Source organism: Saimiri boliviensis, chromosome 7 (assembly GCF_048565385.1).
Source record: "Saimiri boliviensis isolate mSaiBol1 chromosome 7, mSaiBol1.pri, whole genome shotgun sequence".
NCBI classification, from domain to species: domain Eukaryota; kingdom Metazoa; phylum Chordata; class Mammalia; order Primates; family Cebidae; genus Saimiri; species Saimiri boliviensis.
Window position 1 is genome coordinate 46825475 of NC_133455.1, and position 23918 is coordinate 46849392.

At 34.7% G+C, this 23918-nt stretch overlaps 2 protein-coding genes across 3 annotated transcripts in view; one reads left to right on the forward strand and one right to left on the reverse strand.

Annotated features, from left to right (window-relative positions):
* NTS (neurotensin) overlaps positions 1 to 23918 on the reverse strand; it is a 102996-nt gene that overhangs the window by 25898 nt on the left and 53180 nt on the right. The window lies entirely within an intron of this gene.
* RASSF9 (Ras association domain family member 9) overlaps positions 14087 to 23918 on the forward strand; it is a 29691-nt gene continuing 19859 nt past the window's right edge. Inside the window, exon 1 of one of the 2 annotated variants that reach the window (XM_074402464.1) lies at positions 14087 to 16109. Coding sequence is in view for 1 of the 2 variants with exons in the window: in XM_003927850.4 (XP_003927899.2) it covers positions 14313 to 14359 (47 nt within the window). In the remaining variant the exon portion in view is untranslated. The remainder of the gene's footprint in view (positions 16110 to 23918) is intronic. The other variant, XM_003927850.4, reaches the window with a different exon arrangement.

The window sequence follows — 23918 nt, forward strand, 5'->3', positions numbered from 1 at the left end:
GTGGTGAGAACAGAAATCCTTGCCCTATTTCTGATTTTAAGTGGAAACAGTATTTTATAATTAAGCATTATACTAACTGTAGGTTTTTCTTTATAATCCTAGTTTGCTGAGACGTTTTTATTTTTTAATCATAAATGGGTGCTCAATTTTGTCAAATGTTTTTACCACATGTATAAAGATTATCATATTAACTTTGTCCTTTTTATTAATTTGATAATGGTTTTGACCAATTTTTAAAATGTTAAATATAAGTTATATTGTTGGAATAACAGCCTATCATGTCTTATACTATTTATATCATGTAGAATGTATTTTTGTACTTTGTTAAGGATTTTGACATGTCTTTTCATAAAAGACTGGCTCTGTGATATTTATTTCTTGAAATATATACAACTAATTTTGGTATCACAATTAGTCTGGCCTCATAAAATTTTATGAAACTGTTCTCTTTTCTTCTATAGCTGAAATGTTTTTGTAAGATTGGTATCATTGCTTTACTGTTAGTTAGAGTGTACCAGTGAAAACTTGGCCTAGTGGGAAAGTTTAAACTTGTAAATTTCTTTTCAAAGAAATCTAGACCTATTCATGTGTTCTGTTTCTTTTATCTATCTGTCTTTCATCAAAAACTAATCCCAGAGGATGACAGACGGTTTCCTCTGCTTATTTTTAAGCCCTTTAATGTGTGCCTACAAGATGTCAAAGTACACCACAAATTACTTAAGAGGAATAATCAACGGCTTAAGTAAATGCAAGTGATAAAATTCAAACATACCAATAATTATGTTTGAACATGATCACTCTAGGAAGTTCTCTACTATTTCTGACAATATGGCCACAATACCAGCTTAAGATGCGGCCTCCGATAAGTATTTCTGGTTTTAAATGCATTAATATGACCTGGGTAAATAATCCTTGTTTTAGCAACTTCTATCATTCATTGGTTGTCCTATATTATTTAAGTCATCAAACTTATTGACATTTATTTGATCATAATGTTTAGTTATTATATAATATTTTCCGTAGGATCTAAAGTACCTTTCTGTTAATCATTTCTGATATTGTCTGTGTTTTTCTCTTTATTTTCTTGATGAATTTTGCTAGACATGTATCAGTTTTCTTCGTTTTATAAAACCAGCTTTTGACTTTTGTTGAGTTGCTTCATCATATATTCTCAATTTTATTAATTTATATTTTTGACATTATTTTCTTCCATAGGTGACTCTTAAACAATGTGAGTTTGAACACATGGGTCCACTTATGTACAAATATTCTTCTGCCTCTGTCACCCTGAGACAGAAGGACTAACCATTCCTCTTCCTCATCCTCCTCAGCTTACTGAACATAAAGATGATAAGGATGAAGATATATATGATGATCACTTCTATTTAATAAAGAGTAATTATATTTTCTCTTCTGTGTGATTGTCTTAATAATCTTCTTTATCTTACTTTTTTGTAAAATATAGTATATATATTATACACATACAATACAAAATGTGTGTTAATGGACTATTTATATTATAGTAATATATAGCTTGTCATAACTTTAACTGAGTAGGTATAAAATCTGTACACTGGAAATTACAAAAAAATTGAAAGAAATTAAAGAAGGCACAAATAAATGGAAATATATATTGTGTTTCTGGATTTAAATATTTAATTTTCTTAAAATGTACATGGGGATTCCTCTTCACTTCTCATCACTTGCTGTGCTGGCACACACCCTTTACCTGTATGTCTCATCAAAAATCGTATGTTCATCTCAACAGATACAGAAAAAGCTTTGGACAAAATCAAAAATTTCTTCATGATAAGAACTCTCAACATATTAGGCACAAAGGAACATACCTCAAAATAATGTGACCTATCTATGACAAACTCACAGCTAGCATCATACTGAATGGGAAAAAGCTGAAAGCATTTCCCTTAAGAATTAGAATAAGAAAAGGATGCCCACTCTCACCACTCCTATTCAACTGGAAGTCTTAGGCAGAGCAATGAGGCAAGAAAAAGAAATAGAAGGCACCCATATAGGAAAAGAAGAAGTCAAACAATCTACCTTCACAGATGTTCTAATTCTCTATCTAGGAACCTCGAAAGACTCTGCCAAAAAAAATTATAGAATGGATAAAAAAATTTTAGTAACATTTCAAGATGCAAAATCAATGTACAAAAATCAGTAGCATTTCTAAACGCCAACAATGTTCAAACTGAGAACCAAATAAAAAATGCAGTTTCATAGCTACACAAAAACTAAAATACCTAGGAATAAATCAAACCAAGGAGGTGAAAGATCTCTCCAACAAAAGCTACAAAACACTACTGGAAAAAAAAGTCATAGATGATACAAACAAATAGAAAAAAATTACGTGTTAATGGATTGGAAGAATTAGGATTGTTAAAATGGCCAAACTACCCAAAGCAATCAACAGATTCCTCTTTATTCCTATCAAACTACCAGCATCACTTTTCACAGAATTAGAGAAAACTATTCTAAAATTCATATGGAACCAAGAAAGAGCCTAAATAGCCAAAGCAATTGTAAGCACAAAGAACAATGTTGGAGGTGTCATATTACCCAACTTCAAAGTATAATACAAGGCTATAATAACCAAAACAGCATAGTACTGGTATGAAGGCAGGTATATTCATGAATGGAACATGATAGAGAATCAAAATAAAGCCACACACGCAGAGCCATCTGATTTTCAACAATGTTGACAAAAATAAGCAATAGAGAAAGTATTCCCTAGTCAGTAAATGGTGCTGCAATAACTGGCTAACCATATGCAGAAGAATGAAACTGGACTCTTGCCTGTCACCATATACAAACATTAGCTCAAGCTGAATTAAGGTTTTAATGTAGGTTCTAAAACTAAAAAAATCCTAGGAGAAAACCTAAGAAATACCCTTTTAGAATTCACATTGATCTTGGCATAAAAATTATGACTAAGTCCTCAAAAGCAACTGAAACAAAAATAAAAATTGACAAATGTGATCTGATTAAGCTAAAGAGCTTCTGCATAGCAAAACAAACTATCAACAGAGTAAACAGATAAGCTACAGAATGGGAGAAAATACTCATAAGCTATGCATCCAACAAAGGTCTGGTATCCAGAACTTTATTATAAGGAGCTTAAACAATTCAAGAAGTACAAAGCAAATAAATTAGTTTTTTTTAAATGGGCAAAGAGCATGAACAGACATTTCTCAAAAGAAGACATATAAGCAGTCAACACACATGAATAAATATTCCACATTGCTAATCATCAGAGAAATGCAAATCAAAATCACAATGACATAACTCACACCAGTCAGAATGGCTTTTATTAAAAAGTTAAAATATAACAGATGATAGTATGGTTATGGAGAAAAGTGAATGCTTATATATTGTTGATGGAAATGTAAATGAATTCAGACACTGTGGAAAGCAGTTCAGACATTTCTCAAGGAATTAAAAAACAAAACTACCTTTCAACCTAGCAATTCCATTACTGACTATATACCCAAAGGAAAACCAATTATTCTAACAAAAGGACACATGTAGTCATATGTTTATCATAGCACTATTCATAATAGCAAAGACATGGAATCAACTCAGGTGCCCATTAGTGGATTGGATAAAGAGAATGTGGTACATTTACACCATGTAATACTATATAGCCATAAAAATAAACAAAAGTGTTTCCTTTGCAGAAACATGGATGTAGCTAAAGGTCATTATCCTAAACAAATTAATATATAAACAGAAAACCGAATACTACACATTCTCACTTACAAGAAAAAGATAAACATTGAGTACACAGGAACATAAAGATGAGAACAATAGACATGGGGACTACTAGTGTCTCAAGGGAGAGAAAGGGGCAAGGGTTGAAAAGTGTATTTATTGTACACTATGCTTATAACCTGGGTGATGGGATCAAATGTGCTCTAACCCTCAACTTTATGTACTATGCACATGTAACAAGCCTGCACATCTACCCTCTGAATCTAAAATAAACATAATTAAAAATAAAAGAATTAAAAAGAATTGAAAATAAAAGAATTAAAAATAAAAGAAATGTTGAAATTAAAAATAAAAGAATTGAGGGCTCAAAATTAAATCCACACATTTATTACAGTCAATTGATTTTCGACAAGGATGCCAAGTATACACAATAGGAAAAAAACAGGTTTTTCAATAAATAGTACTGGAAAAACTGGATACACACATGCAGAAGAATGAAGTTAGATTCTTATCTCACACCCTATATAAAAATCTGCTCAAAATGAACAAAAACTTAAATATAACACTTGATACTGTAAAACTACTAGAAGGAAACATAATGGAAAAACCTCATGACATTGGTCTGGGCAATTATTTCTTGAATAGGATGCCAAAAGAATGGACAACAAAAGTAGAAATAATATACAAATCAGGTTATATTAAACTAAAAATATGCTTCACAAAAAAAGGAATCAATATAGTTGTATTAGTCCGTTCTGCCTGAGAGGATAATTTATAAAGGAAAGAGGTTTAATTGACTCAGAGTTCTGCTGGGCTGGAGAGGCTTCAGGAAACTTACAACTATGGCAAAAGGGAAAGCAAACACATCTTTCTTCACATGGCGGCAGGAAGGAGAAGTGCAGAGCAAAGTGGGGAAAGTGCTGTGTCCCTTACAAAACCATCAGATCTCATGAGAACTCACTCACTATTATAAGAACAGTATTGGCAAACATCCCCATGTTCTAATTATCTTCCATGGGGTCCCTTCCTCAACATATGGGGGTTGCAACTGGGATTACAATTCAAGATGAGATTTTGGTGTGGACGCAGAGCCAGACCATATCAATAGTGAATATGCGATAGGTAGAATGGGAGACAGTATCTCAAAACTATGCCTCTGAAAAGGTCCTAATATCTAAAAAATATACATAACTCAACTCAATGCCAAGTAAATAAATAATTCAATTAAAAAATAGGCAAAGGACTTGAATAGTTATTTCTCCCAATAAGACAAAATGGCCAACAAGTGTGAGTGTGTGTGTGTGTGTGTGTGTGTGTGTGTACTGCTCTACATCATAAATGTCATAGAAATGCAAATTAAAAATACAATGAGATATTGCCTCACATCTGTTAGAATGACTATTTTAAAAAACGATAACAAGTGTTGGCTAGGTTGTGGGGAAAAAGGAGTCCTCACAGAGTTAGTGGGAATGTAATTATGGAAAACTATGGAGGTCCCCGAAAAAATTCAAAAAACAAAACAAAAACAAAACAAAACAAAACAAAACAAAACAAAACCTACCATCTGATCCAGCAATTTAACCACTGGGCATATATCCAAATGAATAGAAATCTGTATTTCAAAGAGATATCTGCACCTCCACGTTTATTGCAATATTATTCACAATAGCTAAAATGGAGAATCTACCAAAACATCTATCAATGGATGAATGAATAAAGAAAATGTAATAAGTATACCCAATGAAATAGTATTTGGTTATAAAAAGAAGAAAATTATATAATTTTTAACAGTATAGATGATCCTGAAGGATGTTATGTTAAGCAAAATAAAACAGGCACAAAAGGAAAAATATTGTATAATGTAAAAGAGTCAAACTCAGATAAGTAGTAGAAAGAATGGTGGTTACCAGGGGCTGGAATGGTTTTGGGGTTGAGTGTTTGGAAATGTTGATAGAAGAATACAAAGTTTCAATTGGACAGGAGACATATGTTCAAGAGATCTATTCTACAACATAGTGGCTATAGTTAACAATGTATTATATTACTGAAAATACTAAGTGGATGTAAAGTGTCCTTATCACAAAAATAACTAAGGTAATACATAATGTTAATTAGCTAAGTTAGTCATTCCACAATATATGTATATTCCTAAAAATATATTGTACATAATAAGAACATACAATGTTATCTTTTGATTTAAAATATCGAATGAAATGTAGCAATAGAAAATATTCTATGATCTTTACTACAGTGTTTGCTTTCCCAGCTTCAAGCTGAGACATTCTTTCATTGCACACAGGTCTATTATAGTTAGGAATCGTTTTGAGAGAAGGAAGTCAGCAGAAAGATGGATAAATAATAAGAATGGTTTCTGGCATCTGGTTCTGATAATCCAATGCTTTATCTCCACAGTAATAATAGCTGGTATTTATGGAGTCATTGTTTTCTTACAGCATCTCTATGGGATTCATTTATATCCTGCTTTACAAAGAGACACAGAGGCACAGAGTTTGGATAACTAGTGTGTGGTGGAATTGTGCTTCAAACTCATGTAGTCTGGCTAAAAAGTCCACATTCTCAACTATTCTGCTATAAATATATGCAGAGTCCACAACATATAAGTTCCTGATATATTAATTCTTGGGGTGGCAATATTTGTATTGAGATTGCTTGGATGCAGCACTTCTTTCTCTCTCCTTTTCTATGCTTCCAGTGTGGCCAATGTCATTTTAACTAAGGCATTATTTATTTAGATATGATAATGGAGCCAATCATGTTTCTGTGAAGTTTTGTCAGGTGGCTTTGAATAACTGTCGTTAATTTACTATTGTTAATTTACAGGGAGAATGGAATCTGGAACACAGAGGAGGGGTTTGCATTCAGAAATATCATATTGGATTTTATATTTTTTAAAATATAATTTATTGCCATTCATTTAATATGACAAGATTTCACATTCAAAAAGTCAGAGTTTTAGGGTTTCTCTTGAAAAAAAAAAATCAGAAACTGCAGAAATAATGAACTCATGTTCCACACAGGGGCAATCTGCTAGAGCTATCTAGGTCACTATATTCATTAGCATAACCTGCTTAACACCCTTGGGCAATTTAGTTAGCAGCCATTGATATGTAGCTTCAGTTGAAAGAAAAACAAATCGTTGATGTCACTTCGTAAAACTGACTATAGATGTACCTTATCTTTTAAACATTTATGTCAAATGGTCCATAATTGGAATGTGTTTTTGTATTTAAACGTGCACTTATTAAAGCACATTCAATATATTTATTTATATAAGAGGGAGCCTATTGTAATAGCTAAAAGCATGGCTTTATATCTCTTCTCTGCCTCTTAGTAGCTTTGGAACCTCAAGCAAGTTATTTCACAACTCTATTCCATTTCCCTTATAAAATGGATTTGAACATGAGCCTATCTCACAGGCTCTTGTAAGCATTAAGGAAAGTGCCTGACATATAATAGGTGGTTGTTAGGCAATATATTTTTTACTATTGCACACAATGATGCCAAAATATACCTTTTTGGGCATTTACAATGTTGAATTCCTTTAGGTTAGATTTTTAGAATTAGAATCAGTAAGTAAAAAAGAAATGGCACTTTAAAGTTTTACAGATAAATTTTGGCAAATTATTCCCCAAGCAGGGAGTTTCAATTAAATACACATCAATAGTGTATACCTGGTAGCTAGCGGGGAGTATCATTCTTTCAAAATTTGGCCAATCTAATGTTTAAAAAGTGCCTTTTGTGGTTTTATGTTGCCTTTCTCTGATACCGTCTACATCTACTTACAACATTTATTTAACTCTGTGTAAGAATTTACTCCAAAACTTAGTGTCTTGGAACATTTATTAACTAAAGCAGTTTGTAAGAGAAAAGAATCTGGGAGCAGCTTTGCTGAATGGTAAGGTCTCAAAGTGTCTCATGAGACTGCAGGTAAACCTTAGATCAGAGCTGGCTGCAATCTCTGAAGGGATTGGAGTATCTAAATTGACTCCTATGGCTGTTGGCAGGAGGGCTTCAGTTTCTCACCATGTGCACCTCTCCATAGGGCTGCTCACAAAATGTCTTCCCGCAGAGCAAGACAGAACCTAGTCTTTTAAAACCTAATTCTAAAAATGATACCCCATCAATTCTACCAATATTTGTTAAAAGTTAACCCACTTTTATTCATTACAAGTATGTTAATAAGATGTTTCTACATTTGGCCTGGCGTGGTAGCTCACACCTGTAACCCCAGCACTCTGGGAGGCTAACAAGGTGGATCATTTGATGTCAGAAGTTCAAGACCAGCCAGGCCAACATGGTGAAATCTGTCTCTACTAAAAATACAAAAATCAGCTGGGTGGTAGGGGTACATGCCTGTAATCCCAGACACCTGGGAGGCTGAGACAGGAGAATTGCTTGAACCTGGGAGGCAGAGGTTGCAGTGAGCTGAGATCATGCCACCGCACTCCAGCCTGGGTGACAGAGTGAGACTCTGTGTCAGAAAAAAAAAAAATCATAATAAAAATAAAAAGAAACCAAAAACCTCTCTACACTCAAAGAAAGGTGAATCAATCTTTACCTATTGAAGGCAGCAGCATTAAGAATCTGTGGATGTAGTTTAAACACCTCAACAGTGAACTTCTTTAATTATTCTTGAGTTTTATGTTCACATCTGTGCCTTATTTATTTATTTATTTATTTGTGACATAGTCTTGCTTTTTCACCAACCTCCCAGGTTCAGGTGATTCTCCAGCCCCGACCTCCCTGGTAAATGGAATTATGACACTTGCCACCAGGCCTAGCTAATTTTTTGTATTTTTGGTAGACAGGGTTTCACCATGTTGGCCAGGCTGATCTCGAACTCTTGACCTCCAGTGATCCACCCACCTTGGCCTCCTAAAATGTGGGAATTACAGGTATGAGCCATTGCACCTGGCCTGTGACCAGTTTCTAAATTGCAGATTTCAAAGCCTTGCTACACATTAAAATCAATCTTAGTACAGTATAAAAATCTAAACCACTGGATTGGGAGTGTGATAGTCACTTTTAATGCATTATTCTATCAATTATTTGAATAAATCCATACATTATCAGGAAATCTAATATCACTTCTCCCTCTCTCCTCCACTTCCCACCTATTTATCTGCAAAAGCAAAGCAGTCCTGCTTACAGAAAGTACTCTGGGAAAGAAAAATGACAAATGTGAACAGCTTACCTAAAGTTCTAGCTTATTAACTGCTCTGCTTTCTATTGCTCTCAAAGATTTCAGTCTCAAACATTGGGTGAACAAAGACAGATGCAACCACTGCCCTAACAAGCTAAGATCAGTGTAAGTGTAGAAGTAACCTTAAGGTCATATAGTCAAACATTACTTCTGATCTACACTCAAAAACTCGCACAATCAGCTAGAATTTGAAGATCTATAGTGGTTGTGTTTTGAATGCTTTCCAGAATGAATTCTTGCTCATAAGCCTGCAGGTTTTTTTGTGTTGAACTCTAGTGAGAAAGCTGTAACCTGAGAAATTTCTTATGTCACAGGATCTTAGGTGTAGCTTTTCTGGCCAGAAACCTCTGTGACCAGTGGTGCCTTTGCCTGAGTTTTGCTTAGGCCCACTGGGCTTGTTCCGCCCACTCAGCCTGGCAGGCTGTACTCGGTTCCCGCTATCTGCCTACATCCCACTCCTGCCTAGGGAGAGCCAGATGTGGAGTGGTGAGGGGTGTGTGAGCAAGTGAGGGTGGGGTCCCACCACTACACAGTCAGGCACGCTGGCTGCTGCAGTGGTTGGGCAGCTCCAGATGCCAGCATGGACACCAGCTCACTGAGAGGCTGTGGCTGGACCAGGTACATTGCAAGCAGGTTCCATAGCTGACACTGGGGAATGTGGTGGTGCCTAGAAGCTTAGAGATGCCAGGACCTGCAGGGCCCCAAGGAGGGAGTAACAGCCCCGGCTCAGGGAGTTTCCCAGGCCTAGGCTTCCCGAAGGGCCACAGTTATTCTCTCGCCTTCACTGGGGAGACGTCTCGCAATGCGGTGCCCAAAGAGGGTGTTTCTGCCCTGTGTCACAGCTCTTTCAGCCCTGTCATTTGACAGGTCCCAAGTTCTTGTTCTGTATCCAGGAAGAATGAGGTATGCAGACAAGTAGAGGGTGAGCAAGGTGAAGAGGAGCTGACAGGAGATCTTGGAGTGGATAGCCCCTTTCTGCAGGCAGGTTGTTCCATTGAGTGTTCAACTCTCAACAGAGAGGAGGTATTGAAGTGAGTAGCTCCTCTCTGCAGGCAAGTCACCCCATCTCCCCAAGTCTGGCTGAGTCCGGGGTTTCTATGGGCCTCAGAGGGAAGAATGTACCTGCTGACTGGTCCATGGGCAGCCATGGGTGGGCACAAAGAAAAACACCATAAGTCCTCCCTCTGGTCCAGGAGACCAGTGCCCAGCCTGAAGGTGTGACTTCACAAGGGATCCAACACTTCCCACTTCCTCCGCCTTCCAGTCTGTATGCATTCTACTTGTAAAAAATCCAGGCAGGCCAGTGCCGAGTCTCCCTCAGTCCCAACTTGGTCTCCTGCTTGTGCTTATCAGAGCCCCAAGTCTAGAGGGGCTGAGGAGGCAGAGGGCTCCACTTTGTTTTAAGAAAAGTAGACATTATATAGAGAACGTAGCCAACTGTCTTCTATAAAGACTTCCTATTTGTTCAGAAAAAGGACTAATGTATTCTCACAGTTTTTCAGGGTATAATTTTCAGGAAGACAAAACATGAATTTTGTACAAATATATAGTGAGCAAGTGACCAAAGCTGACTTAACTCATTAATGAATTAATCCAGCAGAATTATAAAGCTGGTCCAAAAAAGAAGAGAGACTGTTATGTATAGAGAGTGAATTAAAGACAGAATGCTGCGAGAAAATTAAATAGATATAAACTTGCTTGATGTTCTATAAGACAATAAAACTACAATTTTTGTGATATCTTTTCTACTAGATAAAATAATTCGTATTGCTTCTGAACAACAAAATATACTCTTTTTTTTTTATAAAACAATTTAACATCCAATCTCATGGAGTCTCAGCCTAATAAAAAATAGTAAGTAAAACAAAAATGCATTCTTCCAGATAATTGAATAATGTTTGGAAGGATCTATTAGATAATGCTCCATTATATCTTTGAAATAACATGTAGTCATTCATTTATTTCATTCTCAAATTTGAGATAATTTTCTATCTGTACCCTATAATAAAAATAGTGTTAGTACTTAGGCTAACACTTTATGTCAGTAATTGGTATGCATTATTTTATTTAGGTCTCAGAATTAACATCAATGAACATAAGACTTTTTCTGAAACTTATTATTCTGTTGCAAAAAGTTTTTATGAGAAAAACTTGAATGAGAGTTTGAGTAGTTTGAAGATTATTGCTCTATATAGCCAAATTCATTTATCAAAAGTGATATGCCATTTTTTAAATTTATGTAGAATAGTATGCTACGTTCATCATACTGATACTATTGAGCATCATCATTTTAAAAATGAGTCAATTTGGTAGATATAAAATAAAATCTGTTTCAATTTAAATACACAGTGTCTAGTTACTAGTGAAGGTTACTTTTAAAACAATCAATAGTACATATATGGTGTATATATTTATGGGGTACAGGAGATATTTTGATGCAAGCATACAGTGAATAATAATCACCTCAGGGTATGTGAGGTTTTCCTTTATTCAAGCATTCATTATTTCTTTGTGTTCCAAACATTTTAAATTGTACTCCTTCAGTTATTCGTTATTCTAAAATATACAACAAATTATTGCTAATGGTAGTCAACTTTCTAAAACATGGTTTTAATTGGGCATGGTGGAGCATGCCTATACTATTAGCTACTTAGATGGGAGAGACAAAAGGATTGCCTGAGTGCAGGAGTCTGAGGCTGTAGTGTGCAATGATTGTGCCTGAGAGTAGCTACTGCACTCTAACCTGGGAAACAGGAAGATTCTAACTCAAAAAAAAATAAATAAATAAAAATAAAAAAATAAAAAAAATAACAGTGATTTTGTTACTTTCTTTTAAGACTGTTTTGCTTATTTTTCTATTAAGGCATTTGTATTCCTGTTTTTTAAAATCCTTTCTGCTTCTACTATCTGAGAGAATTAACCCTTTGTGCTTTTATTGTCAGCTTTATTAAGGTAAATTGTCAAATAAAAATGGTATATATTTAATGTGTACAAACCCTTTCATGTGTATTCTTACACATCAAAGAGCTTGCCATGAAAAGTATTAATAGGATATTTTATGTTAGGATTAATAACACCTAAATGAAACTCATTTGTGATAACCTGAAACTCAACATAAGATTATGCTAGTAAAGACATACTATTGTTTCCTCATTTTTTATTAAAATTCTTTTATCGAAAAATACAATACACATATGTATATAAATAATGTTAATAAGTGTGGAGAACTGAAAATAAAGGAAACAGATATTTGTAAATGTGAAAATATTTGCAGGTTGATTGCAGCAATTATATTAATAAGTAAACAGTACAGCTTTAAGGAATTACATTTGAACAACTTAAAATAACTAGGTAAACTTCCATAATAGTTAAATCATTTCTTTTGAGGTGTTAGTAAAACAAAATCAAGAACTAAAACAGAAACATACCCAAGATTATGTAATTTATGTTGCACGTGAAGTACATGTATACACAACATGTAAAATATAGATATATACTTATGTTTATGTAAATGAAGATGTTTATACGGATGTTTATACATTTATATGTGTGTATATATATACATATATATAAACAAAATATGTCTTTACTACTTTTGGTGTCTTAAAGATTTTCTCTGGAATCACTGACTATATCAAACTAAGACGGGTATGTATATTTTTAATTAGCCTAACTCCCAGGGATATAAAAAGATAACTAAATTATAGCATTGGCTATTATAATGTTTTTAATTTCATAATAATTTGGGGGTATATATGGATATGATGTATAAGTTAGTATATAAAATTATAAAGAAAATATTACAAATAATAAAATAATAGATATGATACATGTATATGTATATGTACATACAGAAACACAAAATATAGATGAATAGAGAAAGATGATCATAATAAATAATGGAAAACATGATTTATCTGAGCACTGCATAAATCAGTGTGTATAAGAATCATGGGAACCTTCGAGATGATTTTTTTGTTTGCTGTTATTGAGTTAGGGGATAAACTCCTAAAGGAAGTGTGACCACTCATAGCCTTTGCCAAGGCTCAGAAGGGACCCACGAGTTTGTTGGCTTTCTTTTCCCTGCATCCCTCATCGTCTGCCTGGGAAGCCCATGATTAGAATCCTGGCTGTATGACTCAATGGGCGCAAAATCTGAGAAAAACACGTCTGTGAGAAAGATCTCCTGGCCCTTTCACTCACAGAAGCCTGTGAACAGCACTTTCCTGTGAGTGCCAAGGGAGAGCTGCGCTGGGCCGCCCACAGGCACCCTGAACTCTCCTAGCTCCGTTCCCGTGCCCAGCTTCTGGGTTCCAGCTCTCCTGGGACCAGATGAAGCCCGTTCTCCCTTCCACTTGTACTTCACATTTCGAGTTCCAGCAGATCCTCTAGGTGTGTCTTCTTTACTAGTTGAGGGGCGGGAGCAGTTTGCTTTTCCTCTGAAAGTCCCAGGGCTCTAAAGTCCCAGTGAATTTCCAAGATGGGTAGGGGTCAGCATAAACGCATTGGGAGTGAAACCCTAAACTCCAGGGCTCCCTAGGCCAAGCTGATGCAACAGCCCTGGAGACCTGGAGCCCTGTGGTCCTTCAGGTCCTTCGACTTTTGCAAGATGAACTTGAGAGTGTGGAGGAGGGGCCTGGGAGAAGCTCTGGAGACCATGAACTCAGGGATTTGCAATCCTAAGTGGTCTATGAGTCCACCTTGATCCAGTTTCAGCTTTGCTCTCCCTGATATATTTTAAAGCCCTGACACCCCGACAGGATTTGGGGGTCGAATGAGTTGGCAAAGAGAGTTCTCGGCCTTCCCTCATGCTTGCCATGATCAGATGACTTTTCACAGACTGGAGCTGACTAGGAGTTGGGAGATATTTACTTTTAATTCTTTTATGTGCGTTCAGTACACCTTGTGTGGTTGGGTGTGGAAAGCGTGGGGCGGGGGGGTTTCCAGGGCTAGTGAAATTCCCATTCCATTGGTATTACCATGCCTGTGGGGTTGGCAGTTCTTTAAGTTTAGCTAGTCTGCAAATAACTACAGAACACAATAGAGTCCTCCGAGTCCTCCTCCCCTCCCCCCCCCCCTTTTTTTCTTTTCCTGCTTCCCAACGCCTTCTTCGAGGCTGAAGCTGGGCAGGTCTCCAAAGGTGCAGCAGCCACAACAATCCCGCAGTTCAAAGTTAAGCAGCAGTTGCACAACTTCTAGCAACTTTCTCAGCAGGCTACTAATGAGCTGAAAGCCAGGAACATCCGAGCAGAAGAGAAAGCTTCCAGCCCTCCTCCCTTCACCCTGGAAATCCTGACACCCCCACCCCCACTCCCAGATCGCTTTAAGATAATTTCTTTATTCACTTGCCCGACAGACCATGGCTCCCTTTGGAAGAAACTTGCTAAAGACTCGGCATAAAAACAGGTAAAGTCATGTGTGTGTGTGTGTGAGTGTGTGTGTGTGTGTGTGTGTAGTCGTGTGTGTCTGTAGTCGGGACCCTGTGAAAGTATGTGTTTCGTGGTTATTAGATTCTGATAAAAACTGCTTTGGGGGGCAAAGTCCTTAAGGGAGTTAGGCTAGTATGAATACCTAGAAGGCAAGGATATTCTCCCAGTGTTGATGATGGAAGTGACATGCTCAAGGATCCCAGAGAATAAGGAGTGATTATTTCTGACTCCTTTCTCCGCTTTTGACCAGTCCTTGTTCCACAGCTAGCAGCACAGTTTCTCTTTTCGTTGCCCTGGGCATTTGAGTAGAATAAAAAGTGTCATTTGGTTTCAAATAGAACTTTAGAATATTGTAGAAAAAGTTAAAACTTTGATAAAGGTATAACTAGAATGTATAGCCACTAATTAGGATGGAAAATAAAGCTACGGATACAATTCAGAAACAATGCTTTGGCTCCCCTGGGAGTGGGGCATTCCTGAAACCCGGGATGTTCCCAAAGTGAAAAATCTCCGGAGAGAAACTGTGTGTGAACTGATTCTTTCAAAAATCTTTGAGAACTTTAGGTAGTTTTAAGTGCTAAAGAAGGATTCAAGCAGCTATCCTCTCTAAGCCTTATTATTACTATTTTACTTTTTTCTTGATATTTCAAGCCTGAAATGGCCATAGTGTAAATAAGTTACTTAAAACACACATACACACATATTTTTCTTAAGATAGTTTGTCTGTCTTAGTCTTATTAAATACTTCATTTGCACATCAAACGTTACGCTTTCATGCCAAAAATGTGGGAATACATTTAGACATGGGCTATATTTTTAAAAAATATATTTGCTTTAGCCTAGGGGCTTGTCCACCACTTTTCTCTCAGTCTTCCTTGTTTGTACTTGTCCTAATTTGCTCGGTGTACATTTAAAAGGATACAATTACATGGTAGGAAATGATATAATTATTTTAAAGTGTCTGCATGACAACATAGAGTAATACAACTTTAAAGTAAATCTCCATACTTTATTTTGTGCACACATGTCTACTTTGAAAATCCTATTTTTAACTCATTTCAAATGTATTTATAATTTAGTAGACAAAATTTTCTTTAGAAACTAAATGGCCTTAATAAAAACTTTCCAAGTAAGTTTTATTTTCTAATAATTTGACAATATTTCACAAATGTGGTATTTATGATCATTATATATTAATATATTTATCATTGGTATTTATGATATGGTATTCATGTTAATTACAGATAAAGAAACTATCTGTATATTAAAATAAAGTGGTTTATTTAAAATTTGTGTTTTAATGGTGGCAATGTATTTTGAAATACTCCAGAATATTCCAGAAAAGCCTCCCCTCACTCCCAAAATAAAAATATCCTGGTTTTTAAATATTTTTATAGTGGTATTTTGTAGTATTGACATTTGTTTAAATGTCATCAAAATATATTAAAATACTTTGGAAAACTTTAGGGTTTCATAAATCAAGTTGTGTTTCTGGCATACTGTTCCTGTAGTCAGGGCTTTTTGTTTGTTGGTTTGAGGTTTTTTGTTTTGATTTGTTTTGCTTTAGCAGTTTGAGAATCCTGTCATTAGTACGCCGAATACACTGCAGTAAAACTTTACATGTGCCCCTGAGTTTCTCTCAGGGAAGTGCATTCTTCACTTTCATTACGTCAGTTCTGCCCTTCTACTATCTACTCTACCTATGAAACCAGCTTTCTTTCAAGAAGGTGAGTATCCAAACATTTTTTAATATAAAGTTTTCTATGCAAAATCATGAAAAGGTGAAAATAAAGATAACAAATAGGGAGTTTAATACTGTTCCAAGTTTCTTAGAAAATGTAATGTCTCTGAAAATGATGCTTTGTTATAAACGCAAGTGTTTTGGAAAGGCTGGCGATGGTAAGGATAAGTACGCTTCTCTAATGAGAGTATTTCCCTTTACAGACTTGTTTAATCCTTGAGACTTAAACCACAGCAGTGGTCTAGGACACAAAAATATGGGTATTTCAAAATAAGCAGTGAATAAATCACAGGGTGTATTTAAATAGAATTAATATTTGTTTTGGTATTTAGTAATGCTGCATATGGAGGTCTTTGTTTTGTTTTTATTTTCATCTTAACAAAGGTGAGACCACAGGTGAAAATTAGTTGCAAGATTAAGTTTGCTCATTTTGTTTACCAATTTCCCTAATGATTTGAATAATCACACTTCAAAGTACAGAAACAAAATATCTTTTCTTAAATTGTGATTTATCCTTTTATAGAAAATGTGGTTTATGAAAAGACAGTTATCTGATGAGTCACTATATCCTTCAAATATAGACATATAGCCTTTCTTGTACAATGTAAAGTAAGAATTTGAATAATAAATATATTCATATGCATTGTGATATATAACTAGCAATGATAACAAAAAACTCCCTGAGCGTAATTGCATGTTTATATGCAGGAAAAATATGAACTTTTAAGAAAAAACATTGGGAGTTTAAGGTCATAAAATTATGAGAAAGTCTGCTAGAAGAATTTGTATGCATGCTATTCTCTGCCTCTCTTTTCATTTTTGCTCCCTTGAGAGTGATATTTAATCACCCAAAATTGAACCTCATGAGATAGTACTATAAATCTTATTATAATAAATGGAGAACTGAGAGTTTTAAAGACAAACAGGATGCAAATAAAACTTCAAAGAATGAGGCAATAAAAAGTTTTACAAAATACAAACCATAAAGCTTAGAAAAGGTGGGGCTCTATCTGTCTAGACACCATTATGTTTTCATGTCCAGGACAGTGCCTGACATGTGGTAGACCTGCAATACAGTTGTTTATTCAATTTTGTAAACTGAACTATAATTTGTACTCAGACTACAACATACTAATTATTTTATTCTCTATTCATCATGTGACACCAGCTGGTATTATATAAAAGTAAATACTTTTTAAAGGGTTGGTTGATATTTAATATAATTCAAAACTTATATAGACACAGAAGTATATGGTTTTTGAAATCAAGTTAATTTTATCCTACTAGATACTTTTTTTCCCTCAATTTAAAGATTATTTAGTTCAACAATTTTGGATATAGTATTCAAGAAATTTGAGAATAATAGATGGCTAAATAAAAGCCTAAAAGTTTGTTTGCCCAAATATAATCAGGCTTTTTATTTCAAACTTTCATATAAAGACATGGAGCCAACCTAAACTTCTTTATGTTAACAGTCAGAGTCAATCTTTTAAAATATTCTAATTGTAGTAATGTTTAATTAGAAGACTTCAGTTTTCAGAAAAATCATTGGTTTTAGGAGATGAATTATCTACTTTGATTCTAGGAAAACAGAATGTTCTATTACTGAATTCCAAAGATTGATGCATATCTTCTTCATCAGATTTTTTGTTCAGCATGAAAAATAAAAACGTTTGTGAGTCTAGATTTTTTTTTAACACACTATGCAAGTTTCTGAAGGTGGTTTCTAAAAGTCACTAGGCACCCATTGTTCCTCACATAAAAGCTAAAGAAGTAAATAATGAACTACCAATCCATTTGAGATTCATGTGGACATTCAACAATTGGATTTAGATTATTAGCCTATTTATCATTCACATAGATTCCATTTGTGAAAGTGATTGTCTTTATATTAGATTATATCTTCAAGGTAAGGATTGTTTTAAACATTAATGGGTCTAAGTAACAATCAGAAAGTTCTGTAAAAGTTCAGATAACTAGAATGTTGTTATAAAGCTTTTTTTGGGGCCGGGCGCGGTGGCTCAAGCCTGTAATCCCAGCACTTTGGGAGGCCGAGGTGGGTGGATCATGAGGTCAAGAGATCGAGACCATCCTGGTCAACACGGTGAAACCCCGTCTCTACTAAAAATACAAAACATTAGCTGGGCATGGTGGTGCGTGCCTGTAATCCCAGCTACTCAGGAGGCTGAGGCAGGAGAATTGCCTGAACCCAGGAGGCGGAGGTTGTGGTGAGCCGAGATCGCGCCATTGCACTCCAGCCTGGGTAACAAGAGCGAAACTCCGTCTCAAAAAATAAAAAATAAAAAAAATAAATAAATAAAGCTTTTTTTTGAACACTTGGTTGTAAGGTATGATTTCTTAGTGTTTTAATTAATAAAATTTGGAGACAGAGAATTGGTTGGTACTTACATAAGCATAACATTGCCATAATGAAATAGTGTATGATATATTTCTCAAAATAGAAAATTAGAATAGTTTGCATAGATGATTTGTAAGATAAAAAATAATGAATACAAAAACATTGAATCCAGTTTAAGGGGCATTTACAATTATTTTTAAATACAATTTAGTCTTGTCTTGGTTTTCCCTTAAGTCATCTCAAGGATTTCCTTTGGCTTTCAAAAAACATACTGATATAGGGCTATCCACCACGGACTAGACATACTTGTAATATTAGCAAACATTCTTGTAATATTAACCTAAAATTAAAAGATTCCAAAAAATTTGCCTTCTCTGAATTTATTAGCATAAAATATTATATCTCTATTGTTTTATAATTGATACATAAAATTTGCATTACAGGTTGCTTTTGAATCAATTAGAACGTATTTAGCCAACAGTTCTTAAAGCCAAGTACATTATATTGTCACTAGAACTAAATCATTCAATGATTGCTTCACCAAAAGAAAGAATTACGTTTTATGGTTAGGGTAAAAGTTGCTGACAAGAAGGCTGCCTTCTCTCTGTAATTAGAAGTATGAAAATTTGTGAATTCTGCAGAAGGGGAAATTATTATGTACTGTTTTGTGTACCCTTCCAATCAAGATTTAAAATGTTCCCAAAACTGTATGGAGAAGTGCAGATATTTGAGTATGTAATTCATCATAGTTCTCAGGAGTTCCTGAAAGAGATTTCCCCTGATTATACCTGGTAACTTAGGTAGTTATTAGTTGGCAACAGATAGCTCTTTAGGAACAATGACTGGAATGCATTATCCCTAGCAAAACGATCCTGAGAGCTGTGGCAGGGGTGAAATTGAGCTCTAGGTTAAACTGAATTGTTTCTCAAGGAAACCTAAGCCAGCTTGGTACTACATAAAATGTTGGATTATATACAGTAATAATGCCTGACAAATGTCAAGGTGAGAAGTACTTAAATCAATTTTTTGGAGAAAAGTTTTAAAAAGTTTGAAGCTGGCTGACAATTTAATTAACATAATGTGTTTATTGACTGTATAACTCAGAAAGTTTTAATGTTATTTTACTGGCATGTAGTTCCAGGAGATCTGATGATAACTCTAAATGATTCACAAATGTGTGGCTCTATTCTTTTGATATTAGTTCTGAAAATGAAACAGAGTTGAAATAGGGATATACATTTACTTCTTTCAGGTGTATATGGATACCAGCACTTGACAAAGAATCTCTTTTCCTTTTACATATCAGCTTTCTAAAATAAAACCTCATGATAACTTTATCATGCATATGTCAGAGGAAAAAGTTCAGCTTACTTCTGCATTCTAATGATTTTAATGCATGGTTGCTTAATGAATTTCTTGACATCCAAACCCAACATTGGCAAAACATAACATTGATTGCTTAGGTGCTAATTCTTTACTGTTTTTAAATAGATTGTGATTCTATTCTTGTGGAGTCTGTTGTAGTACTACACCTTCTAGAGAAAGTTTATATATTTGTTGGATAAAATTAAAAGTAATTACTAATATAAGTAGTTATACAAGTACAAACTATTTATGCACATGGAATAGAGCTGTGGGAAGATGTTTAGCACTAGAAGTAACAAACAATATATTTCAACTATAAGAATGATCAATATAAATTAAATATGCTGATGAACAAGGAAAATTTTACTCAGAGGTTTATATTTTCAGACTGGAATCCACTCTTCTTTTATAAATAAAGTGACTTAAGCATTCTTAAAAAAAAAAAAATTCTCATTGAGTATAAGTCCAGTCAGAGCAGGGACCTCACTTGTCTTGTTCCTTCCTAGATAATCAGAGAGTAAGTACTCAAAAAATATTTGTTGATTGAATAAAGAAATTCAACATATACTCTCAAAATACAGCTGATCAGTAGTAGATCAGTACATTTATGTTAAATGGATGCATGGGTAACTTAAAGAATGAATACATAAATTCAAGGTTGACCTCTCATCTTCCCTGATCCTAGGCTCATCTCCTGGCTTTCAAGTGGTAAAGGGCCATATCTAATAAATAGATGATATGAAACTTTACCAGACTTTTGGTAGAAAAATAAATCAAGAATCATGCTAATTTGTTCTTCTCTAGGGTTGCTCTTACCTCCCCTCATCCCACTAGGACACAGCCAGGTATGCGTATGAGTGAAGTTTGGTGGATGAGACTGAATGTCTTCTACAGACCTCACTATTGAATGTGGAGCATATCTCCTCCTCATTTGAGATATTTTAGCAACACAGTTATAGGAATGTTCTGAGTAGCTACCTTTTAATTTTATTTCTTTAGGAGGGGTAAACTGTGTGTAGTATTGTACTAGACATGCAAAGACACAACTCCATTCCTAAGAGATTAAACTCCTAATTGAGAAAATAGTACCATAGTAAAATAGTTCATGCAAGAACTTTTTTAAAATCACCCTTCCATGGAAAACTATCCTTGACAAGGTAGACAAAATCATAATCTTTGTAATGTGATTAAGAAAATTAGAGTAAAATCTATTGGAGTTGATGAAGGCTATTTCTCTATAGAGTAGCTACTCAATAAATGTTGATTAACTCTATGTAGAAATATATGAGAGGAGTAAATGGAGGTAAAGGAAAATAAAATGATCATCATCATAATTAGCTAGCATTTATTAAACTCCCACAGGTGACAGGCTTGAACAAGAGAAGGGAATGCAATAAGATTTACAAAAAATATGTAGGAGGGGGCTGAATCACACAGGGCTAAGACTGACTCACATATGATAATCAAAAGAGAAGAATCCAAGAATCGGGCAGTAATATGGTCAGCTTGGCAAGAATCCATAATCGTAGTTGAGTTGATAGAAAACAATATTTTACAACTACAATAGAAGTTTTTTAAAGAATTTTGTGTATTTATGTAACATTGTCAGGCTTAAAGTCAGTGGTAGTTGGCTACTATTTATTCTAATAATGATAAGAAATTGGCCAGTTTATCAGATCCTGAAATTGAGTAACTACCATTTTGTGAGTCTTTTAAATTTTACTTTCATTGATCCAGATAGTGGTCCAACTTCAGCAAACTTTCAGGCTCACTAATTATGATTGGCAGATGCTTTGTGTCAGAGGCCTACTGATGTGCCCTATGGTGCACGTTTATTGTTCTCAACCCATCGTTGGGAGATTTTGTAGTCACCTGATGTACTTTTAGTTACTCTTAATGCTCCTTATTTACTCTGATCTTTTTCAATTTCACTGGAGTTTCTGAAATTATGGTTAACTGTGGTAATTTAGCCTTCAGCAGAAGAGGATTTATTTTGGGAAAACACAATCTTCAACAGTAAAGCCTAAAAGGATACCAGTATCAGCTCTGCACATAAGACCTTGTGTTTGCCTGAAAGATAGTAGAGATGCTATTGAGAAACCATGGATCTTCTTATGGGGTAGACATGTAATAACTACCTTTTCATATGAAGAAGAGTTGGACATGATTAGTAAAAACACTTAAAAGGCTATAGTAGAATTTCGAGGTTTCGTCTTTGTTAATAGTGCAGGAAACTAGGCACATCACAGAGGTAGACCACAAAGCATTCACTTCATTCCTTGACTGCCTGTTCTTCCAGCAGTTAAAGTTAAGGAATTTCTTCCCAGAACTATAATTAATAGCCTTGAGATTTAGACTAGGTAACTGTTTTTAAAATGTTAAGTATTTTAAGTGGTTCTACTTTTAATTAGGAGAACTTGCTGTAATCACAATTTAGAAGATTAAGTAAAATAGTTGACTGTGGAATGTAATGTTTTACAGAATATTCTCATCCTATAGCATCGCTTTATTTTTTTATTTTTCATTTTTGGGCACATAGTAAGTGTATGTATATATTTATGGGATACATGAGATATTTTGATACAAACATACAATGCATAATAATCACATGAGGGTAAGTGAGGTATCTACTGCCTCAAATATTTATCCTTGTGTTACAAACAATCTAATTACACTCTTTTAGTATTTGAAAATGTACAATTAAATTATTATTGCCTACAGCCACCGTCCTGTGCTATTAGATACTAGAATACTTATTTTATCTTCTCAGGAAAAAAATATACATGATATTTTAAATAGATTACAAATCTCTGTCAGACTTGTGATTTACTTAAATACACATACATATGCACACATATATATTTATATTGTAACTAAAGACGACGGTTATGTGATTATTTTCTTAAAACTTCATAAATATTAAATGAACTCCACACTTTGAGGTATATTGTGAAATGTTAATAATAAATCAGATAAGGATCACGTTTTTAAGGAGCTCGCTGGTTACCAAGACACACAAGCCATATGGAAACAATCAAAATACAAACCAAGCATTTTAAGGTGTTATAATAAAATCCATATGTTGAACAATAAATATTTATTTACCTTGTAATATGTGCCATATATTTTTCTAGATGCTAAGGATAAAGTAGTGAGAAAGATAGCCAAAGTTTCTCCTCTGATCTAATGCATAATGCAGTGGTAGACGGACAGACAATGCAAAAACATTACATGAATAAGACATTTGAGATAGCACTTTTATAGGGAAAAACTAGAGTCATGTAGTGGAGAGTGGAGAGTGGTCTGGGAAGAGGAGTCTTGTTAGTTAAGAATGTGATGAACCAAAGGAACCAGGTCAACTTGGCTAGCATGTAGAGAGGTAATTATCGAAGGACAAAGAGTGAAATCAGGGAATCTAGTTGTGGTGATATTACAGTGATCTAAGCAAAAGATGATGACTAGTGTAATGATAGTGGAGAAGGATTGTAGGAGACAAAATAGATACACTTTGGGAGGAGAACTCAAATTTGTACAGAGTGAGGGAAACTGAAAAATGAAGGATGATTCTGAGGGTTTTAACAGGGATGATTCTGAAGACACTGGGGATTCTGAAGATGTGGGGAAAAATAGGTGGAAAATTAATGATTCTTCTTCAGCCTTGCTAAGTTTCATATGCCAGTTAAATACACAAAATAGAGGTATTCAGTAAGATTGGAGCCTGAAGCTCAGGACTGAGATGCAGATAGGGTTGTATATTAGGTGACAAGGATAAGCAACCTCTGTGGGTTTTACAAAACAGCATCTATACTGGAATCTAAATGAGAGGGAAGGTTACAATATAAAAAGATGGGGAAGAGAACATTGCAGGTAAAGGAGAAACAAGAGGAAATCAAAAATATTTGGCATAATAGTATCAGTGAGTTTGTGCATGGCCAAACAGATTATTTTGCAGCTTAAATTTAGTTTGACTTTTCTTTATATTGTGGTGGGAACCACTGAAGGGCTGTAAGCAAGAAAATGATATAATCATTATGCCACATAAATATTAAACTTGAATAAATATATTAAAAC